This window comes from Phyllobates terribilis, unplaced genomic scaffold (assembly GCF_046119375.1).
Source record: "Phyllobates terribilis strain yellow unplaced genomic scaffold, ASM4611937v1 Scaffold_12__6_contigs__length_324123572, whole genome shotgun sequence".
In the NCBI taxonomy this organism is placed as follows: domain Eukaryota; kingdom Metazoa; phylum Chordata; class Amphibia; order Anura; family Dendrobatidae; genus Phyllobates; species Phyllobates terribilis.
Genome location: NW_027362772.1, coordinates 288,161,205 through 288,188,526, shown reverse-complemented (window position 1 = coordinate 288,188,526; position 27,322 = coordinate 288,161,205). Strand labels below are relative to the sequence as shown.

Genomic DNA, 27,322 nt, shown 5'->3' with positions numbered 1-27,322 from the left:
GCAAAGACAATACACAGTGATGTCACAGTATAGATATAATGCATACAGTGATGTCACAGTATAGACATAATGCACACAGTGATGTCACAGTATAGACATAATGCACACAGTGATGTCACAGCAAAGACAATACACAGTGATGTCACAGTATAGATATAATGCACACAGTGATGTCACAGTATAGACATAATGTACACAGTGATGTCACAGCAAAGACAATACACAGTGATGTCACAGTATAGATATAATGCACACAGTGATGTCACAGTATAGACATAATGCACACAGTGATGTCACAGCAAAGACAATACACTGATGTCACAGTATAGATATAATGCATACAGTGATGTCACAGTATAGACATAATGCACACAGTGATGTCACAGTATAGACATAATGCACACAGTGATGTCACAGCAAAGACAATACACAGTGATGTCACAGTATAGATATAATGCACACAGTGATGTCACAGTATAGATATAATGCACAGTGATGTCACAGTTCAGATATAATGCACAGTGATGTCACAGTATAGATATAATGCATACAGTGATGTCAGAGTATAGCATAATGCACACAGTGATGTCACAGTATAGACATAATGCACACAGTGATGTCACTGTATAGACATAATGCACAGGGATGTCTCACTACAGACATAATACACACAGTGATGTCAGAGTATATACAATGCACACAGTGATGTCAGAGTATAGACATAATGCACACAGTGATGTTACAGTAGAGACATAATGGACACAGTGATGTCACAGAATAGACTTAATTCACACAGTGATGTCACAGCATAGACCTAATGCACACAGTTATGTCACAGTATAGACATAATGCACAGAGTGATGTCACAGTATAGATATAATGCACACAGTGATGTCAGCATAGACATAATGCACACAGTGATGTCACTAGACAGAATGCACACAGTGATGTCACAGCATAGATATAATGCACACAGTGATCTCACAGTATAGACATAATGCACACAGTGATGTCACAGTATAGACATAATGCACACAGTGATGTCACAGTATAGACATAATGCACACAGTGATGTCACAGTATAGACATAATGCACACAGTGATGTCACAGTATAGACATAATGCACACAGTGATGTCACAGTATAGACATAATGCTCACAGTGATGTCACAGTATAGACATAATGCACACAGTGATGTCACAGTATAGACATAATGCACACAGTCATGTCACAGTATAGACATAATGCACACAGAGATGTCACTGTATAGACATAATGCACAGTGATGTCATAGTATAGACATAATGCACACAGAGAAGTAATAGTAAATACATAATGCACACAGTGATGTCACAGTATAGACATAATGCACATAGTGATGTCATAGTATAGACATAATGCACAGTGATATAGTATAGACATAATGCACACAGTGATGTCACAGTATAGACATAATGCACACAGTGATTTCACTGTATAGACATAATGCACACAGTCATGTAACAGTATAGACATAAGGCACAGTGATGTCAAAGTATAGACATAATGCACACAGTGATTTCACTGTATAGACATAATGCACACAGTGATGTAACAGTATAGACATAAGGCACAGTGATGTCAAAGTATAGACATAATGCACACAGTGATGTGATAACAAACATAAGGCACACAGAAAAGTAATAGTATAGACATAATGCACACAGTGATGTGATAACAGACATAAGGCACACAGAAAAGTAATAGTATAGACATAATGCACACAGTGATGTCACAGTATATACATAGTGCACACAGTGATGTCACAGTATATACATAGTGCACACAGTGATGTCACAGTATAGACGTAATGAACACAGAGAAGGAATAGTATATACATAATGTACACAGTGATATCACAGTATAGACATAATACACACAGTGATGTCACAGTATAGACATAATGCACACAGTGATGTCACATCATAGACATAATGCACATAGTGATGTCATAGTATAGACATAATGCACAGTGATATAGTATAGACATAATGCACACAGTGATGTCACATCATAGACATAATGCACATAGTGATGTCATAGTATAGACATAATGCACAGTGATATAGTATAGACATAATGCACACAGTGATGTCACATCATAGACATAATGCACATAGTGATGTCATAGTATAGACATAATGCACAGTGATATAGTATAGACATAATGCTCACAGTGATGTCACAGCATAGACATAATGCACACAGTGATGTGATAGCAGACATATTACATGAGATGTGACCCGTCCATATAAATGAAACATTCAGCACTCTTAAGTTACTATATAACTTGCAGTTTGGTGTCAGTAACAAATGTTGCACCATTAGGCTTTTTCAAGCTATTCGTTTCCTGCACAATCAACTTTGATGTGGTCATTTCTCAGCTGAGAGGAGCCCAGAAAAGACAGATAAAAGAGTTATAATCTCTGTGGCGATTCAGTCTAAATGTGCTTGCTCATAGATTCTCAGTTAACTCACTCTGCCGCCAGACATTGCCTGTGCACCACAGTGGTACAGAAGGTAAATGGTGCAAAATTCATATTCAAACCTGATTCTAAAAATTATTTTTTAGCTCCAAATGCATGCATTTAAGTAAAGGAAAAAAAAAATTGGCCCCAATTAGACAACCCCTCTAAGTGAATGTCCATCTTTAGTCATCACGGCATGACCTCTGTACGAGGACGAGGCCCTGAACACCAATCTGCCCTGTGATACACGGGCACCGCTGTCTTGTCAGATTTTCAGGATCCTAGGAAAGCTGGGTGACAACCCTTTGGTAGTTGTATTGTTAGGCAGCTTGGTTGTCACCAGATGTAACTGGACAGAAGACGACTGAACCGACCGCTCCTAGCGCTGTGAATCGGTCTGGAGAGATCAGGACGAGGTTTTGGGGTCATTTTGTGGGTGCAGCTAAAATCAACGCTGCCGTTATGGAAAAATCCGAATAAAGTGAATTTTAGATCCTTCCATAAAATTACTGTAACGTGATAGAAATATTTACTAGAAAAATACTTGTTTGCCAAGTCCAGGAAAGTTCTACAACTTCATGACGGACACAACCGGTTCTGCATTCCTCCAGTAATGTGCACATATAGGTCACCCGGGGCTCAAGTTTCCGTGTGAAGTCTCCCCCGGCATGAGAACAAGTCATAGTCTAAGACATCAGACCATGGGGGCTCCGCCGGGGGTGAACGGGGGGAGCATTGTAGATGAGAGTAACCCTGATCCTGTGCCCTTTCATGGACCAAGGCATACTTGCCCAATTTTTTCCAGGAAACTCCAACTGCAATAGGGGCGGAGGTTTAGCAACACCATGCAAAAAAAAAAAATAGTGCATTCCTTGAGTGAGATTTAAAGGGGTTGTCCACTTTTGAAGATTTTTTTTTTTTTCTTAAATGCTTGTATTTTGGTCTAAAACTATTTTTTCATTTGGGTTTCATTAAAAACGTTGCACCCTTTGGCTTTTACCGGCTTTTTGTTTTCCTGCCATTCAAATTTGATGTGACCTGTGGTCATAAATCAGATGAGAGGAGCTCAGAAAAAAAAAAAAGATAAAAGTGTGACAAAGACTGAATGAGCTCAGTTCACTCATCCTGTAGCCAGCGACATAGAACACCCCAGAAGGCAAATGGTCCAAAATTTTTAATGGAACCCAATTACATAAAAAAGTTTACAAAAGTTTTGGAACTTTTTTTAAAAGTTGTGCACTCTAAAGTAAGGGTGTCCGTATTATGGCTGCACATCTCTTGCTGGTCATAGATAGGTAGTGCATGGGCATCGCCCGGGATTTGACATTTTGGGGGCAGATGATCGTCCCTATACTTCTTTGGGATCGTTCCTGACATCCGGAGATCAATCGTTGCCTTTTTTTGATGGACACGGGTCGTGTCCGTGCCCGGCTTTATATATACGTGTTGGCTGGACAGTTTCCGTTGTGCCATCGGGCAGATTTCTGCTGGATTTGCCCCCCTATAGCAGCTGCTTTCTGGGTCCTAGCAGGCGCAGCAGTCTGACTTTACAGACGTTTGCATCTGTTTTCTGTTACTTCTTCCTGTGTCTCCATCCTATAAAGCGCCGGTCTGAGTGATGTAAGGGCTGACACCGAGCTCGCTGGTAGGAGATCCCATTACGAGCATGCTCAGTGCTGCTTTGCATCTCCCCCTCCTTCCCTGCAGCTTTGCCTCTAGTCTCCTGTGAGCAGACCGAGAGGACCGGTGTTATCCCTGATGGCTACTCATTCTTTGTGCTTGGCAATAGCCTGGGAACGCTGCAAGCGAGACTAAGCGGAAGAGACGGTGCACTGCCGCCACCGCCGCGGATGATGATCGCCTACCTGGCCAGGGGCAATCTGCAGGACATCCTCAATGAAGGCTTCCCGGAGGTAATTGCATGCTGTACCGATGCCTCCATGTGTGCAGGGGCTTGTGACCGGAGATGAAGCGCTCACCCCCTCCACTTGGGAGACTTGGGCAGAAGTTTGCTGGGTGTGATGGGTTTCGCAGCAAGGTCAATGTCATCTTCTATGTCTGGCTCGTCCTGGAGGGTTCGTAGCAAACAGGATATGGAGGAAAAAGTCAAACTCTGCTAATATTTGTGCAGACGTAGCAGAGCCGAGCGTGCGGGAAAACTGCCGGATTATCGCAATTCATCCTGATGGAAAAAGGCGAAGCGTTAATGACGAGTTCAGCTCCACTTTTATGGCAGGAAAGTAGAGAGTTCTCGTAATTCACGGCTGTCTGATGGACTGTAATAGTTTCTGCTGATACATTGTAGCAGAATGTGAATTATGGATGAGTGTATCAAGGCAGCGGATACGGTGCAGAGGCATAAGGCGCGTACAGATCGTACGGTATATACCAAGGCTGGGCGATATATACAGGCAGAGGCATGAGGCGCGTACAGATCGTACGGTATATACCAAGGCTGGCCAATATATAGAGGCAGAGGCATGAGGCGCGTACAGATCGTACGGTATATACCAAGGCTGGCCGATATATACGGTGCAGAGGCATGAGGCGCGTACAGATCGTACGGTATATACCAAGGCTGGCCGATATATACAGGCAGAGGCATGAGGCGTGTACAGATCGTACGGTATATACCAAGGCTGGCCGATATATAGAGGCAGAGGCATGAGGCGCGTACAGATCGTACGGTATATACCAAGGCTGGGCAATATATACAGGCAGAGGCATGAGGCGCGTACAGATCGTACGGTATATACCAAGGCTGGCCGATATATAGAGGCAGAGGCATGAGGCGCGTACAGATCGTACGGTATATACCAAGGCAGGCATATATATACAGGCAGAGGCATGAGGCGCGTACAGATCGTATGGTATATACCAAGGCTGGCCGATATATAGAGGCAGAGGCATGAGGCGCGTACAGATCGTACGGTATATACCAAGGCTGGCATATATATACAGGCAGAGGCATGAGGCGCGTACAGATCGTACGGTATATACCAAGGCTGGGCGATATATACAGGCAGAGGCATGAGGCGCGTACAGATCGTACGGTATATACCAAGGCTGGCCAATATATAGAGGCAGAGGCATGAGGCGCGTACAGATCGTACGGTATATACCAAGGCTGGCCGATATATACGGTGCAGAGGCATGAGGCGCGTACAGATCGTACGGTATATACCAAGGCTGGCCGATATATAGAGGCAGAGGCATGAGGCGTGTACAGATCGTACGGTATATACCAAGGCTGGCCGATATATAGAGGCAGAGGCATGAGGCGCGTACAGATCGTACGGTATATACCAAGGCTGGGCAATATATACAGCCAGAGGCATGAGGCGCGTACAGATCGTACGGTATATACCAAGGCTGGCCGATATATAGAGGCAGAGGCATGAGGCGCGTACAGATCGTACGGTATATACCAAGGCAGGCATATATATACAGGCAGAGGCATGAGGCGCGTACAGATCGTACGGTATATACCAAGGCTGGCCGATATATAGAGGCAGAGGCATGAGGCGCGTACAGATCGTACGGTATATACCAAGGCTGGCATATATATACAGGCAGAGGCATGAGGCGCGTACAGATCGTACGGTATATACCAAGGCTGGCATATATATACAGGCAGAGGCATGAGGCGCATACAGATTGTACGGTATATACCAAGGCTGGCCGATATATAGAGGCAGAGGCATGAGGCGCGTACAGATCGTGCGGTATATACCAAGGCTGGCATATATATACAGGCAGAGGCATGAGGCGCGTACAGATCATACGGTATATACCAAGGCTGGCCGATATATAGAGGCAAGAGGCATGAGGCGCGTACAGATCGTACGGTATATACCAAGGCTGGGCAATATGTACAGGCAGAGGCATGAGGCATGAGGCGCGTACAGATCGTACGGTATATACCAAGGCTGGCCGATATATAGAGGCAGAGGCATGAGGCGCGTACAGATCGTACGGTATATACCAAGGCTGGCCGATATATACAGGCAGAGGCATGAGGCGCATACAGATCGTACGGTATATACCAAGGCTGGGCGATATATACAGGCAGAGGCATGAGGCGCATACAGATCGTACGGTATATACCAAGGCTGGCCGATATATAGAGGCATGAGGCGCGTACAGATCGTACGGTATATACCAAGGCTGGCCGATATATAGAGGCAGAGGCATGAGGCGCGTACAGATCGTACGGTATATACCAAGGCTGGCATATATATACAGGCAGAGGCATGAGGCGCGTACAGATCGTACGGTATATACCAAGGCTGGGCGATATATACAGGCAGAGGCATGAGGCGCGTACAGATCGTACGGTATATACCAAGGCTGGCCAATATATAGAGGCAGAGGCATGAGGCGCGTACAGATCGTACGGTATATACCAAGGCTGGCCGATATATACGGTGCAGAGGCATGAGGCGCGTACAGATCGTACGGTATATACCAAGGCTGGCCGATATATAGAGGCAGAGGCATGAGGCGTGTACAGATCGTACGGTATATACCAAGGCTGGCCGATATATAGAGGCAGAGGCATGAGGCGCGTACAGATCGTACGGTATATACCAAGGCTGGGCAATATATACAGGCAGAGGCATGAGGCGCGTACAGATCGTACGGTATATACCAAGGCTGGCCGATATATAGAGGCAGAGGCATGAGGCGCGTACAGATCGTACGGTATATACCAAGGCAGGCATATATATACAGGCAGAGGCATGAGGCGCGTACAGATCGTACGGTATATACCAAGGCTGGCCGATATATAGAGGCAGAGGCATGAGGCGCGTACAGATCGTACGGTATATACCAAGGCTGGCATATATATACAGGCAGAGGCATGAGGCGCGTACAGATCGTACGGTATATACCAAGGCTGGCATATATATACAGGCAGAGGCATGAGGCGCATACAGATTGTACGGTATATACCAAGGCTGGCCGATATATAGAGGCAGAGGCATGAGGCGCGTACAGATCGTGCGGTATATACCAAGGCTGGCATATATATACAGGCAGAGGCATGAGGCGCGTACAGATCATACGGTATATACCAAGGCTGGCCGATATATAGAGGCAAGAGGCATGAGGCGCGTACAGATCGTACGGTATATACCAAGGCTGGGCAATATGTACAGGCAGAGGCATGAGGCATGAGGCGCGTACAGATCGTACGGTATATACCAAGGCTGGCCGATATATAGAGGCAGAGGCATGAGGCGCGTACAGATCGTACGGTATATACCAAGGCTGGCCGATATATACAGGCAGAGGCATGAGGCGCATACAGATCGTACGGTATATACCAAGGCTGGGCGATATATACAGGCAGAGGCATGAGGCGCATACAGATCGTACGGTATATACCAAGGCTGGCCGATATATAGAGGCATGAGGCGCGTACAGATCGTACGGTATATACCAAGGCTGGCCGATATATAGAGGCATGAGGCGCATACAGATCGTACGGTATATACCAAGGCTGGGCGATATATACAGGCATGAGGCGCGTACAGATCGTACGGTATATACCAAGGCTGGGCGATATATACAGGCATGAGGCGCATACAGATCGTACGGTATATACCAAGGCTGGCCGATATATAGAGGCAGAGGCATGAGGCGCGTACAAATCATACGGTATATACCAAGGCTGGCCGATATATAGAGGCAGAGGCATGAGGCGCATACAGATCGTACGGTATATACCAAGGCTGGCCGATATATACAGGCAGAGGCATGAGGCGTGTACAGATTGTACGGTATATACCAAGGCTGGCCGATATATAGAGGCAGAGGCATGAGGCGCGTACAAATCATACGGTATATACCAAGGCTGGCCGATATATAGAGGCAGAGGCATGAGGCGCATACAGATCGTACGGTATATACCAAGGCTGGCCGATATATACAGGCAGAGGCATGAGGCGTGTACAGATCGTACGGTATATACCAAGGCTGGCCGATATATAGAGGCAGAGGCATGAGGCGTGTACAGATCGTACTTTATATACCAAGGCTGGCCGATATATACAGGCAGAGGCATGAGGCGTGTACAGATCGTACGGTATATACCAAGGCTGGCCGATATATAGAGGCAGAGGCATGAGGCGCATACAGATCGTACGGTATATACCAAGGCTGGCCGATATATAGAGGCAGAGGCATGAGGCGCATACAGATCGTACGGTATATACCAAGGCTGGCCGATATAAACAGGCAGAGGCATTAGGCGCGTACAGATCGTACGGTATATACCAAGGCTGGCCGATATATACAGGCAGAGGCATGAGGCGCGTACAGATCGTACGGTATATACCAAGGCTGGGCGATATATACAGGCAGAGGCATGAGGAGCGTACAGATCGTACGGTATATACCAAGGCTGGCCGATATATACAGGCAGAGGCATGAGGCGCATACAGATCGTACGGTATATACCAAGGCTGGGCGATATATACAGGCAGAGGCATGAGGCGTGTACAGATCGTACTTTATATACCAAGGCTGGCCGATATATACAGGCAGAGGCATGAGGCGTGTACAGATCGTACGGTATATACCAAGGCTGGCTGATATATAGAGGCAGAGGCATGAGGCGCATACAGATCGTACGGTATATACCAAGGCTGGCCGATATATAGAGGCAGAGGCATGAGGCGCATACAGATCGTACGGTATATACCAAGGCTGGCCGATATAAACAGGCAGAGGCATTAGGCGCGTACAGATCGTACGGTATATACCAAGGCTGGCCGATATATACAGGCAGAGGCATGAGGCGCGTACAGATCGTACGGTATATACCAAGGCTGGGCGATATATACAGGCAGAGGCATGAGGAGCGTACAGATCGTACGGTATATACCAAGGCTGGCCGATATATACAGGCAGAGGCATGAGGCGCATACAGATCGTACGGTATATACCAAGGCTGGGCGATATATACAGGCAGAGGCATGAGGCGTGTACAGATCGTACGGTATATACCAAGGCTGGCCGATATATAGAGGCAGAGGCATGAGGCGTGTACAGATCGTACGGTATATACCAAGGCTGGCCGATATATAGAGGTAGAGGCATGAGGCGCGTACAGATCGTACGGTATATACCAAGGCTGGCCGATATATAGAGGCAGAGGCATGAGGCGCATACAGATCGTACGGTATATACCAAGGCTGGGCGATATATACAGGCAGACGCATGAGGCGCGTACAGATCGTACGGTATATACCAAGGCTGGCCGATATATAGAGGCAGAGGCATGAGGCGCGTACAGATCGTACGGTATATACCAAGGCTGGGCGATATATACAGGCAGAGGCATGAGGCATTTTCAGATCGTACGGTATATACCAAGGCTGGGCGATATATACAGGCAGAGGCATGAGGCGTGTACAGATCGTACGGTATATACCAAGGCTGGCCGATATATAGAGGCAGAGGCATGAGGCGCGTACAGATCGTACTTTATATACCAAGGCTGGGCGATATATACAGGCAGAGGCATGAGGCGTGTACAGATCGTACGGTATATACCAAGGCTGGCCGATATATAGAGGCAGAGGCATGAGGCGCGTACAGATCGTACGGTATATACCAAGGCTGGCCGATATATAGAGGCAGAGGCATGAGGCGCGTACAGATCGTACTTTATATACCAAGGCTGGCCGATATATATTACAGGCAGCGGGAGCAGAAAAGTCGTCTCATGTCAGGAGCAAGAAAATGAGTGAGAAGGAACCGAGCAACTCCGACTACAGTCACATAATGATGACTAGATGACGAGTCGAAGCATCTCCAAAATAGAAGGTCTTGTGGGGTGTTCCTGGTATACAGCAGGTCTTGTGGGGTGTTCCCGGTATACGGCAGGTCTTGTGGGGTGTTCCCGGTATACGGCAGGTCTTGTGGGGTGTTCCCGGTATATGGCAGGTCTTGTGGGGTGTTCCCGGTATACGGCAGGTCTTGTGGGGTGTTCCCGGTATACGGCAGGTCTTGTGGAGTGTTCCTGGTATACGGCAGGTCTTGTGGGCTGTTCCCGGTATACGGCAGGTCTTGTGTGGGGTTCACGGTGTATGGCAGGTCTTGTGGGGTGTTCCTGGTATACGGCAGGTCTTGTGGGGTGTTCCTGGTATACGGCAGGTCTTGTGGGGTGTTCCTGGTATACGGCGGGTCTTGTGGGGTGTTCCTGGTACACGGCAGGTCTTGTGGGGTGTTCCTGGTATACGGCGGGTCTTGTGAGGTGTTCCCAGGAACAAGGCAGGTCTTGTAGAGTGTTCCCAGTATACAGCAGGTTGTGTGGGTTGTTCTTGGCATACGGCGGGTCTTGAGGGGTGTTCACGGTATACGCCGGTCTTGAGGGGTGTTCACAGTATACGCCGGTCTTGAGGGGTGTTCACAGTATACGCCTTTCTTGAGGGGTGTTCACAGTATACGCCGGTCTTGAGGGGTGTTCACAGTATACGCCTGTCTTGAGGGGTGTTCACAGTATACGCCGGTCTTGAGGGGTGTTCACAGTATACGCCGGTCTTGAGGGGTGTTCACGGTATACGCCGGTCTTGAGGGGTGTTCACGGTATACGGCAGGTCTTGTGGTGTTTCCCGGTATATGGCAGGTCTTGTGGTGTGTCCCGGTATACAGCGGGTTTTGTGGTGTGTCCCGGTATACAGCGGGTCCTTTGGGGTGTTTCCGGTATACGGCAGGTCTTGTGGGGTGTCCCGCTGGGTCTTGTGGTGTGTCCCGGTATATGACGGGTCTTGTGGGGTGTTCCCGGTATATGGCAGGTCTTGTGGGGTGTTCCCGGTATATTGTGGGTCTTGTGGGGTGTCCCGGTATACGACGGGTCTTGTGGTGTGTCCCGGTATATGGCGGGTCTTGTGGGGTGTTCCCGGTATACTTCAGGTCTTGTGGAGTGTTCCTGGTATACTGCAGGTCTTGTGGGGTGTTCCTGGTGTACAGCAGGTCTTGTGGGGTGTTCCTGGTATACGGCAGGTCTTGTGGGGTGTTCCTGGTATACGGCAGGTCTTGTGGGGTGTTCCTGGTATACGGCGGGTCTTGTGGGGTGTTCCTGGTACACGGCAGGTCTTGTGGGGTGTTCCTGGTATACGGCGGGTCTTGTGAGGTGTTCCCAGGAACAAGGCAGGTCTTGTAGAGTGTTCCCAGTATACAGCAGGTTGTGTGGGTTGTTCTTGGCATACGGCGGGTCTTGAGGGGTGTTCACGGTATACGCCGGTCTTGAGGGGTGTTCACAGTATACGCCGGTCTTGAGGGGTGTTCACAGTATACGCCTTTCTTGAGGGGTGTTCACAGTATACGCCTGTCTTGAGGGGTGTTCACAGTATACGCCGGTCTTGAGGGGTGTTCACAGTATACGCCGGTCTTGAGGGGTGTTCACAGTATACGCCGGTCTTGAGGGGTGTTCACGGTATACGCCGGTCTTGAGAGGTGTTCACGGTATACGGCAGGTCTTGTGGTGTTTCCCGGTATATGGCAGGTCTTGTGGTGTGTCCCGGTATACAGCGGGTTTTGTGGTGTGTCCCGGTATACAGCGGGTCCTTTGGGGTGTTTCCGGTATACGGCAGGTCTTGTGGGGTGTCCCGCTGGGTCTTGTTATGTGTCCCGGTATATGACGGGTCTTGTGGGGTGTTCCCGGTATATGGCAGGTCTTGTGGGGTGTTCCCGGTATATTGTGGGTCTTGTGGGGTGTCCCGGTATACGACGGGTCTTGTGGTGTGTCCCGGTATATGGCGGGTCTTGTGGGGTGTTCCCGGTATACGGCAGGTCTTGTGGAGTGTTCCTGGTATACGGCAGGTCTTGTGGGGTGTTCCTGGTATACAGCAGGTCTTGTGGGGTGTTCCTGGTATACGGCAGGTCTTGTGGGGTGTTCCTGGTATACGGCAGGTCTTGTGGGGTGTTCCTGGTATACGGCGGGTCTTGTGGGGTGTTACTGGTACACGGCAGGTCTTGTGGGGTGTTCCTGGTATACGGCGGGTCTTGTGAGGTGTTCCCAGGAACAAGGCAGGTCTTGTAGAGTGTTCCCAGTATACAGCAGGTTGTGTGGGTTGTTCTTGGCATACGGCGGGTCTTGAGGGGTGTTCACGGTATACGCCGGTCTTGAGGGGTGTTCACAGTATACGCCGGTCTTGAGGGGTGTTCACAGTATACGCCTTTCTTGAGGGGTGTTCACAGTATACGCCTGTCTTGAGGGGTGTTCACAGTATACGCCGGTCTTGAGGGGTGTTCACAGTATACGCCGGTCTTGAGGGGTGTTCACAGTATACGCCGGTCTTGAGGGGTGTTCACGGTATACGCCGGTCTTGAGGGGTGTTCACGGTATACGGCAGGTCTTGTGGTGTTTCCCGGTATATGGCAGGTCTTGTGGTGTGTCCCGGTATACAGCGGGTTTTGTGGTGTGTCCCGGTATACAGCGGGTCCTTTGGGGTGTTTCCGGTATACGGCAGGTCTTGTGGGGTGTCCCGCTGGGTCTTGTGGTGTGTCCCGGTATATGACGGGTCTTGTGGGGTGTTCCCGGTACACGGCAGGTCTTGTGGGGTGTTCCTGGTATACGGCGGGTCTTGTGAGGTGTTCCCAGGAACAAGGCAGGTCTTGTAGAGTGTTCCCAGTATACAGCAGGTTGTGTGGGTTGTTCTTGGCATACGGCGGGTCTTGAGGGGTGTTCACGGTATACGCCGGTCTTGAGGGGTGTTCACAGTATACGCCGGTCTTGAGGGGTGTTCAGAGTATACGCCTTTCTTGAGGGGTGTTCACAGTATACACCTGTCTTGAGGGGTGTTCACAGTATACGCCGGTCTTGAGGGGTGTTCACAGTATACGCCGGTCTTGAGGGGTGTTCACGGTATACGCCGGTCTTGAGGGGTGTTCACGGTATACGGCAGGTCTTGTGGTGTTTCCCGGTATATGGCAGGTCTTGTGGTGTATCCCGGTATACAGCGGGTTTTGTGCTGTGTCCCGGTATACAGCGGGTCCTTTGGGGTGTTTCCAGTATACGGCAGGTCTTGTGGGGTGTCCCGCTGGGTCTTGTGGTGTGTCCCGGTATATGACGGGTCTTGTGGGGTGTTCCCGGTATACGGCAGGTCTTGTGGGGTGTTCCCGGTATATTGTGGGTCTTGTGGGGTGTCCCGGTATACGACGGGTCTTGTGGTGTGTCCCGGTATATGGCGGGTCTTGTGGGGTGTTCCCGGTATACGGCAGGTCTTGTGGAGTGTTCCTGGTATACGGCAGGTCTTGTGGGGTGTTCCTGGTATACAGCAGGTCTTGTGGGGTGTTCCTGGTATACGGCAGGTCTTGTGGGGTGTTCCTGGTATACGGCAGGTCTTGTGGGGTGTTCCTGGTATACGGCGGGTCTTGTGGGGTGTTCCTGGTACACGGCAGGTCTTGTGGGGTGTTCCTGGTATACGGCGGGTCTTGTGAGGTGTTCCCAGGAACAAGGCAGGTCTTGTAGAGTGTTCCCAGTATACAGCAGGTTGTGTGGGTTGTTCTTGGCATACGGCGGGTCTTGAGGGGTGTTCACGGTATACGCCGGTCTTGAGGGGTGTCCTGGGATATGGCGGGTCTTGTGGGGTGTTCCCGGTATATGGCGGGTCTTGTGGGGTGTTCCCGGTATATGGCAGGTCTTATGGGGTGTCCCGGGATATAGTATGGAGATGTTAATACCTAAAAAATGGATGCAGTTAAGCACCGGTGATGCACAAGTGACAGCTCATGACTTTCAGCACTTGGTGTCTTTTGGTGTCTCTATATATCATGGCTGATCGGTGTAAGTGTTTGGGCCTGATGTCACTTGTCACTTCTGTGCCACCATCACATCCGGTGCAGTCTCCTCTGTACTATGACACCTATTACTAAGCAACATCCCAAACACAGATGACACATGTCGGCAGCACAGGAAGCCGGGAAGCTCTCCTAATGAATGGCCGCTTCCCGGCCAGGGACTATCAGACATTCATGGAGATAGCAGAATCCTGGTGGTCTTTCTAGTAAATATACGGGTGTCTCAGGATACAGGGATGTGAGGCAGAGGCTCAGACTTTCCAGTGTGTTCTCTACTTGATCCGTGATCCAGTATCTTACTAGTACAGGAGTGTGCGTCTTAAAGAGAAACATGATTTTGTGATACTCTGTGAGGAGATGTTTATACTATATGTTCCTATAGTTCCCCTTTAAAGGCATTGAGGTTTGTCGGGAATCACTGGGATGTGTCCAATAATGAATCCAGAAAAAGCGGCGTGGAAATGGAAGCCATGATGGCGGTGAGTCCCCGACCTCATTATTACTGTTTCTTCTCATAGTAAGACCCCGGTAATCCCTGCAGTCTCACTAGGGCCGGCCGGACCCATATGTCACATTGTCTGTTGTGGTCTCTGCACGTGGAGATGAGTTTAGATGACAGAGCGGGTGAGCTAAGTAAGCCGAGCACTAAGCGCACGTGCCAGGGCAGATAGAGCGAGCAGCCTGCCGACCGCGCGGCGTGAATTCATGCAGCGAGCGAGGACTCGGCATCAGATTCCCAGGAGCAGCTGATCGCTGCCAGTATCTTCATTTTAGCTAATTATTTTGACCATTGGATGAGGAATCATCAGATTTGGTCACATACGGGAGGGTACAGCCGATTGGCGCAGAGCTGGGAATCAGCGCTGCAGACTAATCAGCCTCCGCTGTTACATTGCGGATCCGTGTATCAATGGTGCAGAGAATAGTTTGGAGCAGAAGCCGCGCAGAAATGTTTCTCATATGTATCAATAAGGTAAGAGTCTGCATTTTTCCTATTTAGTCGGTCTCATTCATGAAGTGCTGGAATCTTTTTATTTAATAGCAGCCGTCTTGCTGTCAGGGAGCCTGACGCGCGTCTTGGTGTTGTCGTTTTCTGCCAGTTTTGTGTTGCAGATTTAATCAGACCCACTGGCAACTTGTGGATATAGCAGACCATCCTCAGCATGGGATGTATGCAAGGGCACAGCGTAAAGGCTTTCAATGCGTACACATGCACACTCGTCTCGGATGAGCATGCATACTGTATATTTTCAATGGGGACAGAGAAATACAGTGCAGTTCACATTGTGTCTAAACACTTATTTTAGCGTATTCCCCAAGGTTATAAAAAAGTTACGTCGACATGTACTGATTCGAAAAAGGACCCACTCATGGCCTCCATCAGGTGAATGGCACCATGGCCTCCATCAGCGACGGCATCGGTGATATTACATTTTTTTATTTTTGTGCTGCAGAACTATTAAAAATGGGTTGTCTAGTAGTTGACAGCTTCTTTATGTCACTGCCAGCCTTCTCTTCCAGTTACATGTATCGGATGGGGCATGTTAGAATCCAACATGCCCAATCCGTCTTTATTTTCGATATCTGCTCTAAGGTGAGAATAAGGACACTCCCACACATTAGATAGGGCCAGCTTCAAGGAATTTGGCATCTCTGGCTTACTCTATGGAGGTAAAGGAGAAGCAGGACCCAATATCTTATAGGATGCCCCCTGTGTATAGATAATCTCTACGTATCTCTGGCGTCAGTAATTGCTGGAGATGGATAAATCCACCTTTATATTGTATTGTAATTTAGTGTATTACGGCCTTGTACTGACTGATGCTGTAAACTTTTATTTCCTCACTCTCATTAGAGGGAATGTGCTATCAGAAAATAACCTATTGTTTAAATCAGATTCTTGTGTTACATGTATTTTTTTTATTTGGCAGTGTTTTTTGTCTTATATTACAATCTTTATTGAAAGAATAAAATTAGTAATTACTAAATTAGTAAGCAATTTTCAAACTGGCAACTGGCACTTTTTTGGACTCTTACTCATTGAGTTTTCAGCAGACACCTTATCATCAGAGGCAGGATTATGATGACTGATAAAACCTTTGTATATTCACCATTCACAATAGGTGAAGTCACAGCTCACCTCCTCCTCCTGTACTATGACTGATAACACCTCTATATACAGTAGATAATACAGGATCCACCATTCACAATAGATGATGTCACAGCTCACCTCCTCCTCCTGTACAATGACTGATAACACCTCTATATACAGTAGATAACACAGGATCCACCATTCACAATAGATGATGTCACAGCTCACCTCCTCCTCCTGTACAATGACTGATAACTCTATATACAGTAGATAACACAGGATCCACCATTCACAATAGGTGAAGTCACAGCTCACCTCCTCCTCCTGTACAATGACTGATAACACCTCTATATACAGTAGATAACACAGGACCCACCATTCACAATAGGTGAAGTCACAGCTCACCTCCTCATTCTGTACAATGACTGATAACACATCTATATACAGTAGATAACACAGGATCCACCATTCACAATAGGTGAAGTCACAGCTCACCTCCTCCTCCTGTACAATGACTGATAACACCTCTATATACAGTAGATAACACAGGATCCACCATTCACAATAGATGACGTCACAGCTCACCTCCTCCTCGTGTACAATGACTGATAACACCTCTATATACAGTAGATAACACAGAATCCACCATTCACAATAGGTGAAGTCACAGCTCACCTCCTCCTTCTGTACAATGACTGATAACACCTCTATATACAGTAGATAACACAGGATCCACCATTCAAAATAGGTGATGTCACAGCTCACCTCCTCCTCCTGTATAATGACTGATAACACCTCGATATACAGTAGATAACACAGGATCCACCATTCACAATAGGTGATGTCACAGCTCACCTCCTCCTCCTGCTGTATAATATTGCAGTCATCATATTATACAGCACTGTGTACTTACAATTGCTCATTTTACCTTTCTACCCAGTTAATTCATCTCTTTTCTCTGCTGTATGTAGAAACATGGAGTCTCTTGTCCCTGCATTTATCATTCCCCTCTTCCACTCCTCACCCAGCTTTTCCTCCTCCCCCTGACAAGGACTTTTGCAGCGACTCATGACTCATTCAGGGTAGAAAGGCAAAATGAGCAATTGTAAGTGCACAGTGCTGTATAATATGATGACTGCAATATATTAAGAGGATAAAAAAACTTTGATGGGAGGAAGAAGAGGAGGAGGAGGGCTTCTTTCACAAAAAAACTGATTTAAACAAGTCATTCTCTGATGATCGCTTCATTTTAAACGCTGTGGACCCCGTGGTGGTACTGCGGCCCCACCTATAATGTAACTGAGCAGATGCAAAGCCTATATTACGGACCCCGCACAGTAATCAGAGCGGAGGGATAATCGGCCTGTATGATGAGCCCAGGGATGTGATGGGGGTGCACACTGAGCCCCCAGATTAGTCCAAGCTAATACATTATATTCTGATGAAAGTTCAAAATTAAAAAGTGAAATGCAAATGCTGAGTTGTGGTGCGGCTACAACAAGGGGCGATCTGCGTTATTAACCCCGGCCGTGCCTACATGTGATAGTCAGTCATGGCCTGAAGTCGTGGCAGATCCAGCACAGGATGTAACACATTAAAATATGTCAGCCGACCCCTGATCTTGTCATGAGATTATCGGCAACTCCACACACTCCTCCTCCCCTTGACCCACTATGGCATCCACTATTAGTAAAAACAATGTTAAAGGGGCACTCCGGAATAGGTCATCAATATTTGATGGTGGGTTCTGACTTTCGGTATCTCAACTGATCAACTGATTGAGTGATTAAGACTCAGTGGAAGTGTCACGGCGCCACTCATTCCATAGTGGACATGTATGGTACTGCATTCTTCCTACTATTTGTGGAGGAGAGCTTGCAGTACCACTCATGGCCACTACACAATGTATAGCACTCTGCCTCTACTGCAGACCTGCGACACCTGCAATCAGACGATTTGCTGGGGGGCAGGACTCTGACCACGGGCAGCATGAAATACAGACAGGCTCCACTGTCACAGACAACTACATTTTACAAACCATCGCTGGGAGGCTCCCTCTGGAATATTCCCACCATGGCTTGCTTGATTGACAGGTCTCTGCATATGCAAAGAGGGAAGGACCTGTCAATCAAGTAAAACTTAAAAGGCAGACTCTTCTTCTCCTGCCTGACTAGTTTTTCTATATTTTCTCTCAGTAGATTTTGGGCAGCATGAAGCTCCTGACTTGGTTCCTTTGAAAGGAACCCTTGAATCAGCACACTGGTATGATGGTGGTATGACTTTATAGACGCTTGTCCCCCAATAGAAATGGCACCTTTTTGGTGGAGATCCAATGTGCCAGTCATGAGAAATCTACAGTATAAACTATATGCAAATCAGGCAGGAAGTGCACTGGGGGCGTGTCACTGCATGTGGAAGAACCACCCCCAGTGCACTTCCTGCCTGATTTGCATATAGTTTGTACTGTAGATTTCTCATGACTGGCACATCGGATCTCTACAAAAAAGGTGCCATTTTTATCGGGAGACAAGCACCTACCCAACCAAACCTCTACTTCCATATTTTGAATCGTACAGATAATTTCTTTAGAAATATTACATAAGGGAATTGCGCAGTGAGGAATTGCCTTTTCCATTGGATTTTATACAGGGGTCGGCAATCTGCAGCACTACAACTCCCAGCATGCTCCGAAAGTCGCAGACGACATCCAGGATTTGATTTTGACAGTTACAAGTTTGGGAATGGCTCCCAATGATGACTTATTTCTGCATTTTTGGGAGTTGTACTCTCCCAAATGACAGATTATTATCCAGAGACCATGGATGCAGATTTTCTGAGATTGAGGTTTGTTTAATCCTGTCCTGCAGCAGCTCTAAGCCGGGGGGCTTATAGTATAAAGGGCATCCGGCCTCGCAGTCACTACAGGATGCGCCGAGCAAAGAACCACATCCTGGAGCGTCACCAGAGCCGGCAGACGCCGTCCATCCATCGCTCGCCGCCCGCTGGAGACGGCAGCTGGGCCTCGTTTTTACATAGCAAATCCTGAGCTGCTGAATGCATGGCGTGTAATCCTCCCCGCGGTGCTCTGAGCATCGCCCCGGCTCATATACACCCACAGTGGTCACATCACGCCCCACATTTATGTACACTGGCAAGTCGTTTCTGTAGTTTGCACAATATTTATAAAATGGTGCAAATTTGACAAATCTGGGACTCTCCAAAAGTCAGAGAATGAGCCGGTGAAGATTTGACAATGCCCACTGCTCAACGTGGCATCATATTTTCCCACAATATCGCTGCATGTGATCACCCAGTTTATGCCAAAAATTTGCACAAATTCATTGATAAATGCCAGACATGATGGACACATTGGAGCAGATTTACTATTTAAAGGGGTTTTTGAGCTCTGTCCCCCAGCTTCAGTAAAAAAAACAAACTTGACTCGCCCTCCCCCGGTCCAGCGCTGAGTATCCCAATGTCTGCTATTGTCAGCAGCGCTGATTGACAGCGCTGCAGCCAAGCACTGAGCTCAGTAACTGTGAGGGGCTCTTGTCATCAACTCGGGAAGAGCTGCTGAGCCCAGTGATTGGCTACAGTTCTGTGGACATGACATCATTGCTGCAGACAATAACAGGCACTAGGAGCAGCGCTGGAGACTAGACCTGGGGAGGGTGAGTGAAGAACTATTTTATTTATGTTTCTCAGAAACAATCTGCAGCCGGGGGATAAAATCCAGAAAACCCCTTTAATATATAGACAGTGTGAACCAAGACTAGTCAGTCTGAAAATGCAAAAATCTACATACTTGCCAATTTTTTTACAAATGTATCACATATACAATTTTTTAAAAATTTGGAAAGTATGTAGATACTTTTGTCTAACTTTACACTTCCTCCTGGTTCCTCTAGAACAGAATTTTCCTGCCCTCTAAGGACAAATTTACAGTCCAATTTTTTGTGCTTGTTCCCATTATCCGGTAGTAAAGGGGATGAGGCCCCTCCAGGGATGCGCTTCCTCTGCCCACGAGGGCTCCCATCTGCCTCTATGCCACGTACGTCCCTGTTGCTGTGGCTCCTATTTATGGCAGGTTATATAAGTCGCCATCACCAGCGCTCTGCCCACCAACAATCAGGGTAATGTAATTACAATAAATGGGGATTAGGTTTACCTATGGCTATTGTTGCTTCAGGGGGTCACTGTAAGGTGGAAGTATAACCTCAGATGACCTTCAATGCCTTACAGGTATCAGAAACGACCCCTATCAAAATGGGGCCACCAGGGCGATCATCTGATCACCTGGGTTCAGCTTGATCAGTGATCGTTGAGCAGCTGGGCATTTCCCTTGCACTGGCCTCTGCAGGAGAAACGGGGTATTACATGGCAGCCATTCAGACGAGCCGGAGAGCCTCCTATGTGATGCCAACTTATTGGCCACAATATAAAAATTAACCTTCAAAAATGTCACATCTTGTATATTTATTGCATATGTATTGGATTGCTCTCGAAAACAAGGCTCCTTTGCACTCCGCTGGCAGTGGTGAGGTGATATCACAGGAGCTTACCTGACTGCACCAGCTGTAATGTCACAGGAGCTTACCTGACTGCACCAGCTGTAATGTCACAGGAGCTTACCTGACTGCACCAGCTGTAATGTCACAGGAGCTTACCTGACTTTACCAGCTGTAATGTCACAGGAGCTTACCTGACTGCACCAGCTGTAATGTCACAGGAGCTTACCTGACTGCACCAGCTGTAATGTCACAGGAGCTTACCTGACTGCACCAGCTGTAATGTCACAGGAGCTTACCTGACTGCACCAGCTGTAATGTCACAGGAGCTTACCTGACTGCACCAGCTGTAATGTCACAGGAGCTTACCTGACTGCACCAGCTGTAATGTCACAGGAGCTTACCTGACTGCACCAGCTGTAATGTCACAGGAGTTACCTGACTGCACCAGCTGTAATGTCACAGGAGCTTACCTGACTGCACCAGCTGTAATGTCACAGGAGCTTACCTGACTGCACCAGCTGTAATGTCACAGGAGTTACCTGACTGCACCAGCTGTAATGTCACAGGAGTTACCTGACTGCACCAGCTGTAATGTCACAGGAGTTACCTGACTGCACCAGCTGTAATGTCACAGGAGCTTACCTGACTGCACCAGCTGTGATGTCACAGGAGCTTACCTGACTGCACCAGCTGTAATGTCACAGGAGTTACCTGACTGCACCAGCTGTAATGTCACAGGAGCTTACCTGACTGCACCAGCTGTAATGTCACAGGAGCTTACCTGACTGCACCAGCTGTAATGTCACAGGAGCTTACCTGACTGCACCAGCTGTGGTGTCACAGGAGCTTACCTGACTGCACCAGCTGTGATGTCACAGGAGCTTACCTGACTGCACCAGCTGTGATGTCACAGGAGCTTACCTGACTGCACCAGCTGTGATGCCACAGAAGCTTACCTGACTGCACCAGCTGTGATGTCACAGGAACTTACCTGACTGCTCCAGCTGTGATGTCACAGGAGCCTACCTGACTGCTCCAGTTGTGATGTCACAGGAGCTTACACGACTGCACCAGCTGTGATATCACAGGAGCTTACCTGACTGCTCCAGCTGTAATGTCACAGGAGCTTACCTGACTGCTCCAGCTGTGATGTCACAGCTTACCTGACTGCACCAGCTGTGATGTCACAGGAGCTTACCTGACTGCTCCAGTTGTGATGTCACAGGAGCTTACCTGACTGCTCCAGCTGTGATGTCACAGGAGCTTACCTGACTGCTCCAGTTGTGATGTCACAGGAGCTTACCTGACTGCTCCAGCTGTGATATCACAGGAGCTTACCTGACTGCTCCAGTTGTGATGTCACAGGAGCTTACCTGACTGCTCCAGTTGTGATGTCACAGGAACTTACCTGACTGCTCCAGTTGTGATGTCACAGGAGCTTACCTGACTGCACCAGCTGTGATATCACAGGAGCTTATCTGACTGCTCCAGTTGTGATGTCACAGGAGCTTACCTGACTGCACCAGCTGTGATGTCACAGGAGCTTACCTGACTGCACCAGCTGTGATGTCACAGGAGCTTACCTGACTGCACCAGTTGTGATGTCACAGGAGCTTACCTGACTGCTCCAGCTGTGATGTCACATGAGCTTACCTGACTGCACCAGCTGTGATGTCACAGGAGCTTACCTGACTGCTCCAGTTGTGATGTCACAGGAGCTTACCTGACTGCACGCTGTGGTGTCACAGGAGCTTACCTGACTGCACCAGCTGTGATGTCACAGGAGCTTACCTGACTGCTCCAGCTGTGATGTCACAGGAGCTTACCTGACTGCACCAGTTGTGATGTCACAGGAGCTTACCTGACTGCACCAGCTGTGATGTCACAGGAGCTTACCTGACTGCACGCTGTGGTGTCACAGGAGCTTACCTGACTGCACCAGCTGTGATATCACAGGAGCTTACCTGACTGCTCCAGTTGTGATGTCACAGGAGCTTACCTGACTGCTCCAGTTGTGATGTCACAGGAGCTTACCTGACTGCTCCAGTTGTGATGTCACAGGAGCTTACCTGACTGCTCCAGTTGTGATGTCACAGGAGCTTACCTGACTGCTCCAGTTGTGATGTCACAGGAGCTTACCTGACTGCACCAGCTGTGATGTCACAGGAGCTTACCTGACTGCACCAGCTGTGATGACACAGGAGCTTACCTGACTGCACCAGTTGTGAAGTCACAGGAGCTTACCTGACTGCACCAGCTGTAATGTCACAGGAGCTTACCTGACTGCACCAGCTGTGATGTCACAGGAGCTTACCTGACTGCTCCAGTTGTGATGTCACAGGAGCTTACCTGACTGCTCCAGTTGTGATGTCACAGGAGCTTACCTGACTGCTCCAGTTGTGATGTCACAGGAGCTTACCTGACTGCACCAGCTGTAATGTCACAGGAGCTTACCTGACTGCACCAGCTGTAATGTCACAGGAGCTTACCTGACTTTACCAGCTGTAATGTCACAGGAGCTTACCTGACTTTACCAGCTGTAATGTCACAGGAGCTTACCTGACTGCACCAGCTGTAATGTCACAGGAGCTTACCTGACTGCACCAGCTGTAATGTCACAGGAGCTTACCTGACTGCACCAGCTGTAATGTCACAGGAGCTTACCTGACTGCACCAGCTGTAATGTCACAGGAGCTTACCTGACTGCACCAGCTGTAATGTCACAGGAGCTTACCTGACTGCACCAGCTGTAATGTCACAGGAGCTTACCTGACTGCACCAGCTGTAATGTCACAGGAGCTTACCTGACTGCACCAGCTGTAATGTCACAGGAGTTACCTGACTGCACCAGCTGTAATGTCACAGGAGCTTACCTGACTGCACCAGCTGTAATGTCACAGGAGCTTACCTGACTGCACCAGCTGTAATGTCACAGGAGTTACCTGACTGCACCAGCTGTAATGTCACAGGAGTTACCTGACTGCACCAGCTGTAATGTCACAGGAGCTTACCTGACTGCACCAGCTGTAATGTCACAGGAGCTTACCTGACTGCACCAGCTGTAATGTCACAGGAGTTACCTGACTGCACCAGCTGTAATGTCACAGGAGTTACCTGACTGCACCAGCTGTAATGTCACAGGAGTTACCTGACTGCACCAGCTGTAATGTCACAGGAGCTTACCTGACTGCACCAGCTGTGATGTCACAGGAGCTTACCTGACTGCACCAGCTGTAATGTCACAGGAGTTACCTGACTGCACCAGCTGTAATGTCACAGGAGCTTACCTGACTGCACCAGCTGTAATGTCACAGGAGCTTACCTGACTGCACCAGCTGTAATGTCACAGGAGCTTACCTGACTGCACCAGCTGTGGTGTCACAGGAGCTTACCTGACTGCACCAGCTGTGATGTCACAGGAGCTTACCTGACTGCACCAGCTGTGATGTCACAGGAGCTTACCTGACTGCACCAGCTGTGATGCCACAGAAGCTTACCTGACTGCACCAGCTGTGATGTCACAGGAACTTACCTGACTGCTCCAGCTGTGATGTCACAGGAGCCTACCTGACTGCTCCAGTTGTGATGTCACAGGAGCTTACACGACTGCACCAGCTGTGATATCACAGGAGCTTACCTGACTGCTCCAGCTGTAATGTCACAGGAGCTTACCTGACTGCTCCAGCTGTGATGTCACAGCTTACCTGACTGCACCAGCTGTGATGTCACAGGAGCTTACCTGACTGCTCCAGTTGTGATGTCACAGGAGCTTACCTGACTGCTCCAGCTGTGATGTCACAGGAGCTTACCTGACTGCTCCAGTTGTGATGTCACAGGAGCTTACCTGACTGCTCCAGCTGTGATATCACAGGAGCTTACCTGACTGCTCCAGTTGTGATGTCACAGGAGCTTACCTGACTGCTCCAGTTGTGATGTCACAGGAACTTACCTGACTGCTCCAGTTGTGATGTCACAGGAGCTTACCTGACTGCACCAGCTGTGATATCACAGGAGCTTATCTGACTGCTCCAGTTGTGATGTCACAGGAGCTTACCTGACTGCACCAGCTGTGATGTCACAGGAGCTTACCTGACTGCACCAGCTGTGATGTCACAGGAGCTTACCTGACTGCACCAGTTGTGATGTCACAGGAGCTTACCTGACTGCTCCAGCTGTGATGTCACATGAGCTTACCTGACTGCACCAGCTGTGATGTCACAGGAGCTTACCTGACTGCTCCAGTTGTGATGTCACAGGAGCTTACCTGACTGCACGCTGTGGTGTCACAGGAGCTTACCTGACTGCACCAGCTGTGATGTCACAGGAGCTTACCTGACTGCTCCAGCTGTGATGTCACAGGAGCTTACCTGACTGCACCAGTTGTGATGTCACAGGAGCTTACCTGACTGCACCAGCTGTGATGTCACAGGAGCTTACCTGACTGCACGCTGTGGTGTCACAGGAGCTTACCTGACTGCACCAGCTGTGATATCACAGGAGCTTACCTGACTGCTCCAGTTGTGATGTCACAGGAGCTTACCTGACTGCTCCAGTTGTGATGTCACAGGAGCTTACCTGACTGCTCCAGTTGTGATGTCACAGGAGCTTACCTGACTGCTCCAGTTGTGATGTCACAGGAGCTTACCTGACTGCTCCAGTTGTGATGTCACAGGAGCTTACCTGACTGCACCAGCTGTGATGTCACAGGAGCTTACCTGACTGCACCAGCTGTGATGACACAGGAGCTTACCTGACTGCACCAGTTGTGAAGTCACAGGAGCTTACCTGACTGCACCAGCTGTAATGTCACAGGAGCTTACCTGACTGCACCAGCTGTGATGTCACAGGAGCTTACCTGACTGCTCCAGTTGTGATGTCACAGGAGCTTACCTGACTGCTCCAGTTGTGATGTCACAGGAGCTTACCTGACTGCTCCAGTTGTGATGTCACAGGAGCTTACCTGACTGCACCAGCTGTAATGTCACAGGAGCTTACCTGACTGCACCAGCTGTAATGTCACAGGAGCTTACCTGACTTTACCAGCTGTAATGTCACAGGAGCTTACCTGACTTTACCAGCTGTAATGTCACAGGAGCTTACCTGACTGCACCAGCTGTAATGTCACAGGAGCTTACCTGACTGCACCAGCTGTAATGTCACAGGAGCTTACCTGACTGCACCAGCTGTAATGTCACAGGAGCTTACCTGACTGCACCAGCTGTAATGTCACAGGAGCTTACCTGACTGCACCAGCTGTAATGTCACAGGAGCTTACCTGACTGCACCAGCTGTAATGTCACAGGAGCTTACCTGACTGCACCAGCTGTAATGTCACAGGAGCTTACCTGACTGCACCAGCTGTAATGTCACAGGAGTTACCTGACTGCACCAGCTGTAATGTCACAGGAGCTTACCTGACTGCACCAGCTGTAATGTCACAGGAGCTTACCTGACTGCACCAGCTGTAATGTCACAGGAGTTACCTGACTGCACCAGCTGTAATGTCACAGGAGTTACCTGACTGCACCAGCTGTAATGTCACAGGAGCTTACCTGACTGCACCAGCTGTAATGTCACAGGAGCTTACCTGACTGCACCAGCTGTAATGTCACAGGAGCTTACCTGACTGCACCAGCTGTAATGTCACAGGAGCTTACCTGACTGCACCAGCTGTAATGTCACAGGAGCTTACCTGACTGCACCAGCTGTAATGTCACAGGAGCTTACCTGACTGCACCAGCTGTGATGTCACAGGAGCTTACCTGACTGCACCAGCTGTAATGTCACAGGAGCTTACCTGACTGCACCAGCTGTAATGTCACAGGAGCTTACCTGACTGCACCAGCTGTAATGTCACAGGAGCTTACCTGACTGCACCAGCTGTGATGTCACAGGAGCTTACCTGACTGCACCAGCTGTGATGTCACAGGAGCTTACCTGACTGCACCAGCTGTGATGTCACAGGAGCTTACCTGACTGCACCAGCTGTAATGTCACAGGAGCTTACCTGACTGCACCAGCTGTAATGTCACAGGAGCTTACCTGACTGCACCAGCTGTAATGTCACAGGAGCTTACCTGACTGCACCAGCTGTAATGTCACAGGAGCTTACCTGACTGCACCAGCTGTAATGTCACAGGAGCTTACCTGACTGCACCAGCTGTAATGTCACAGGAGCTTACCTGACTGCACCAGCTGTAATGTCACAGGAGCTTACCTGACTGCACCAGCTGTGATGTCACAGGAGCTTACCTGACTGCACCAGCTGTAATGTCACAGGAGCTTACCTGACTGCACCAGCTGTGATGTCACAGGAGCTTACCTGACTGCACCAGCTGTAATGTCACAGGAGCTTACCTGACTGCACCAGCTGTAATGTCACAGGAGCTTACCTGAC

The 27,322-nt window shown here is 48.7% G+C and overlaps 1 protein-coding gene across 4 annotated transcripts in view; it reads left to right on the top strand.

Annotated features, from left to right (window-relative positions):
- Positions 1 to 27,322, top strand: part of DIXDC1 (DIX domain containing 1) — a 190,007-nt gene that overhangs the window by 17,383 nt on the left and 145,302 nt on the right. For 2 of the 4 annotated variants that reach the window (XM_073657126.1, XM_073657124.1), the window contains exon 1: positions 4,154 to 4,421. The exons of the other annotated variants lie outside the window; for them this stretch is intronic. In XM_073657126.1, coding sequence (XP_073513227.1) covers positions 4,359 to 4,421 — 63 coding nt within the window. In that variant the 5' untranslated portion in view covers positions 4,154 to 4,358. Of the gene's footprint in view, positions 1 to 4,153; positions 4,422 to 27,322 lie in introns of those variants that run through there. 4 annotated transcript variants of the gene reach the window in all.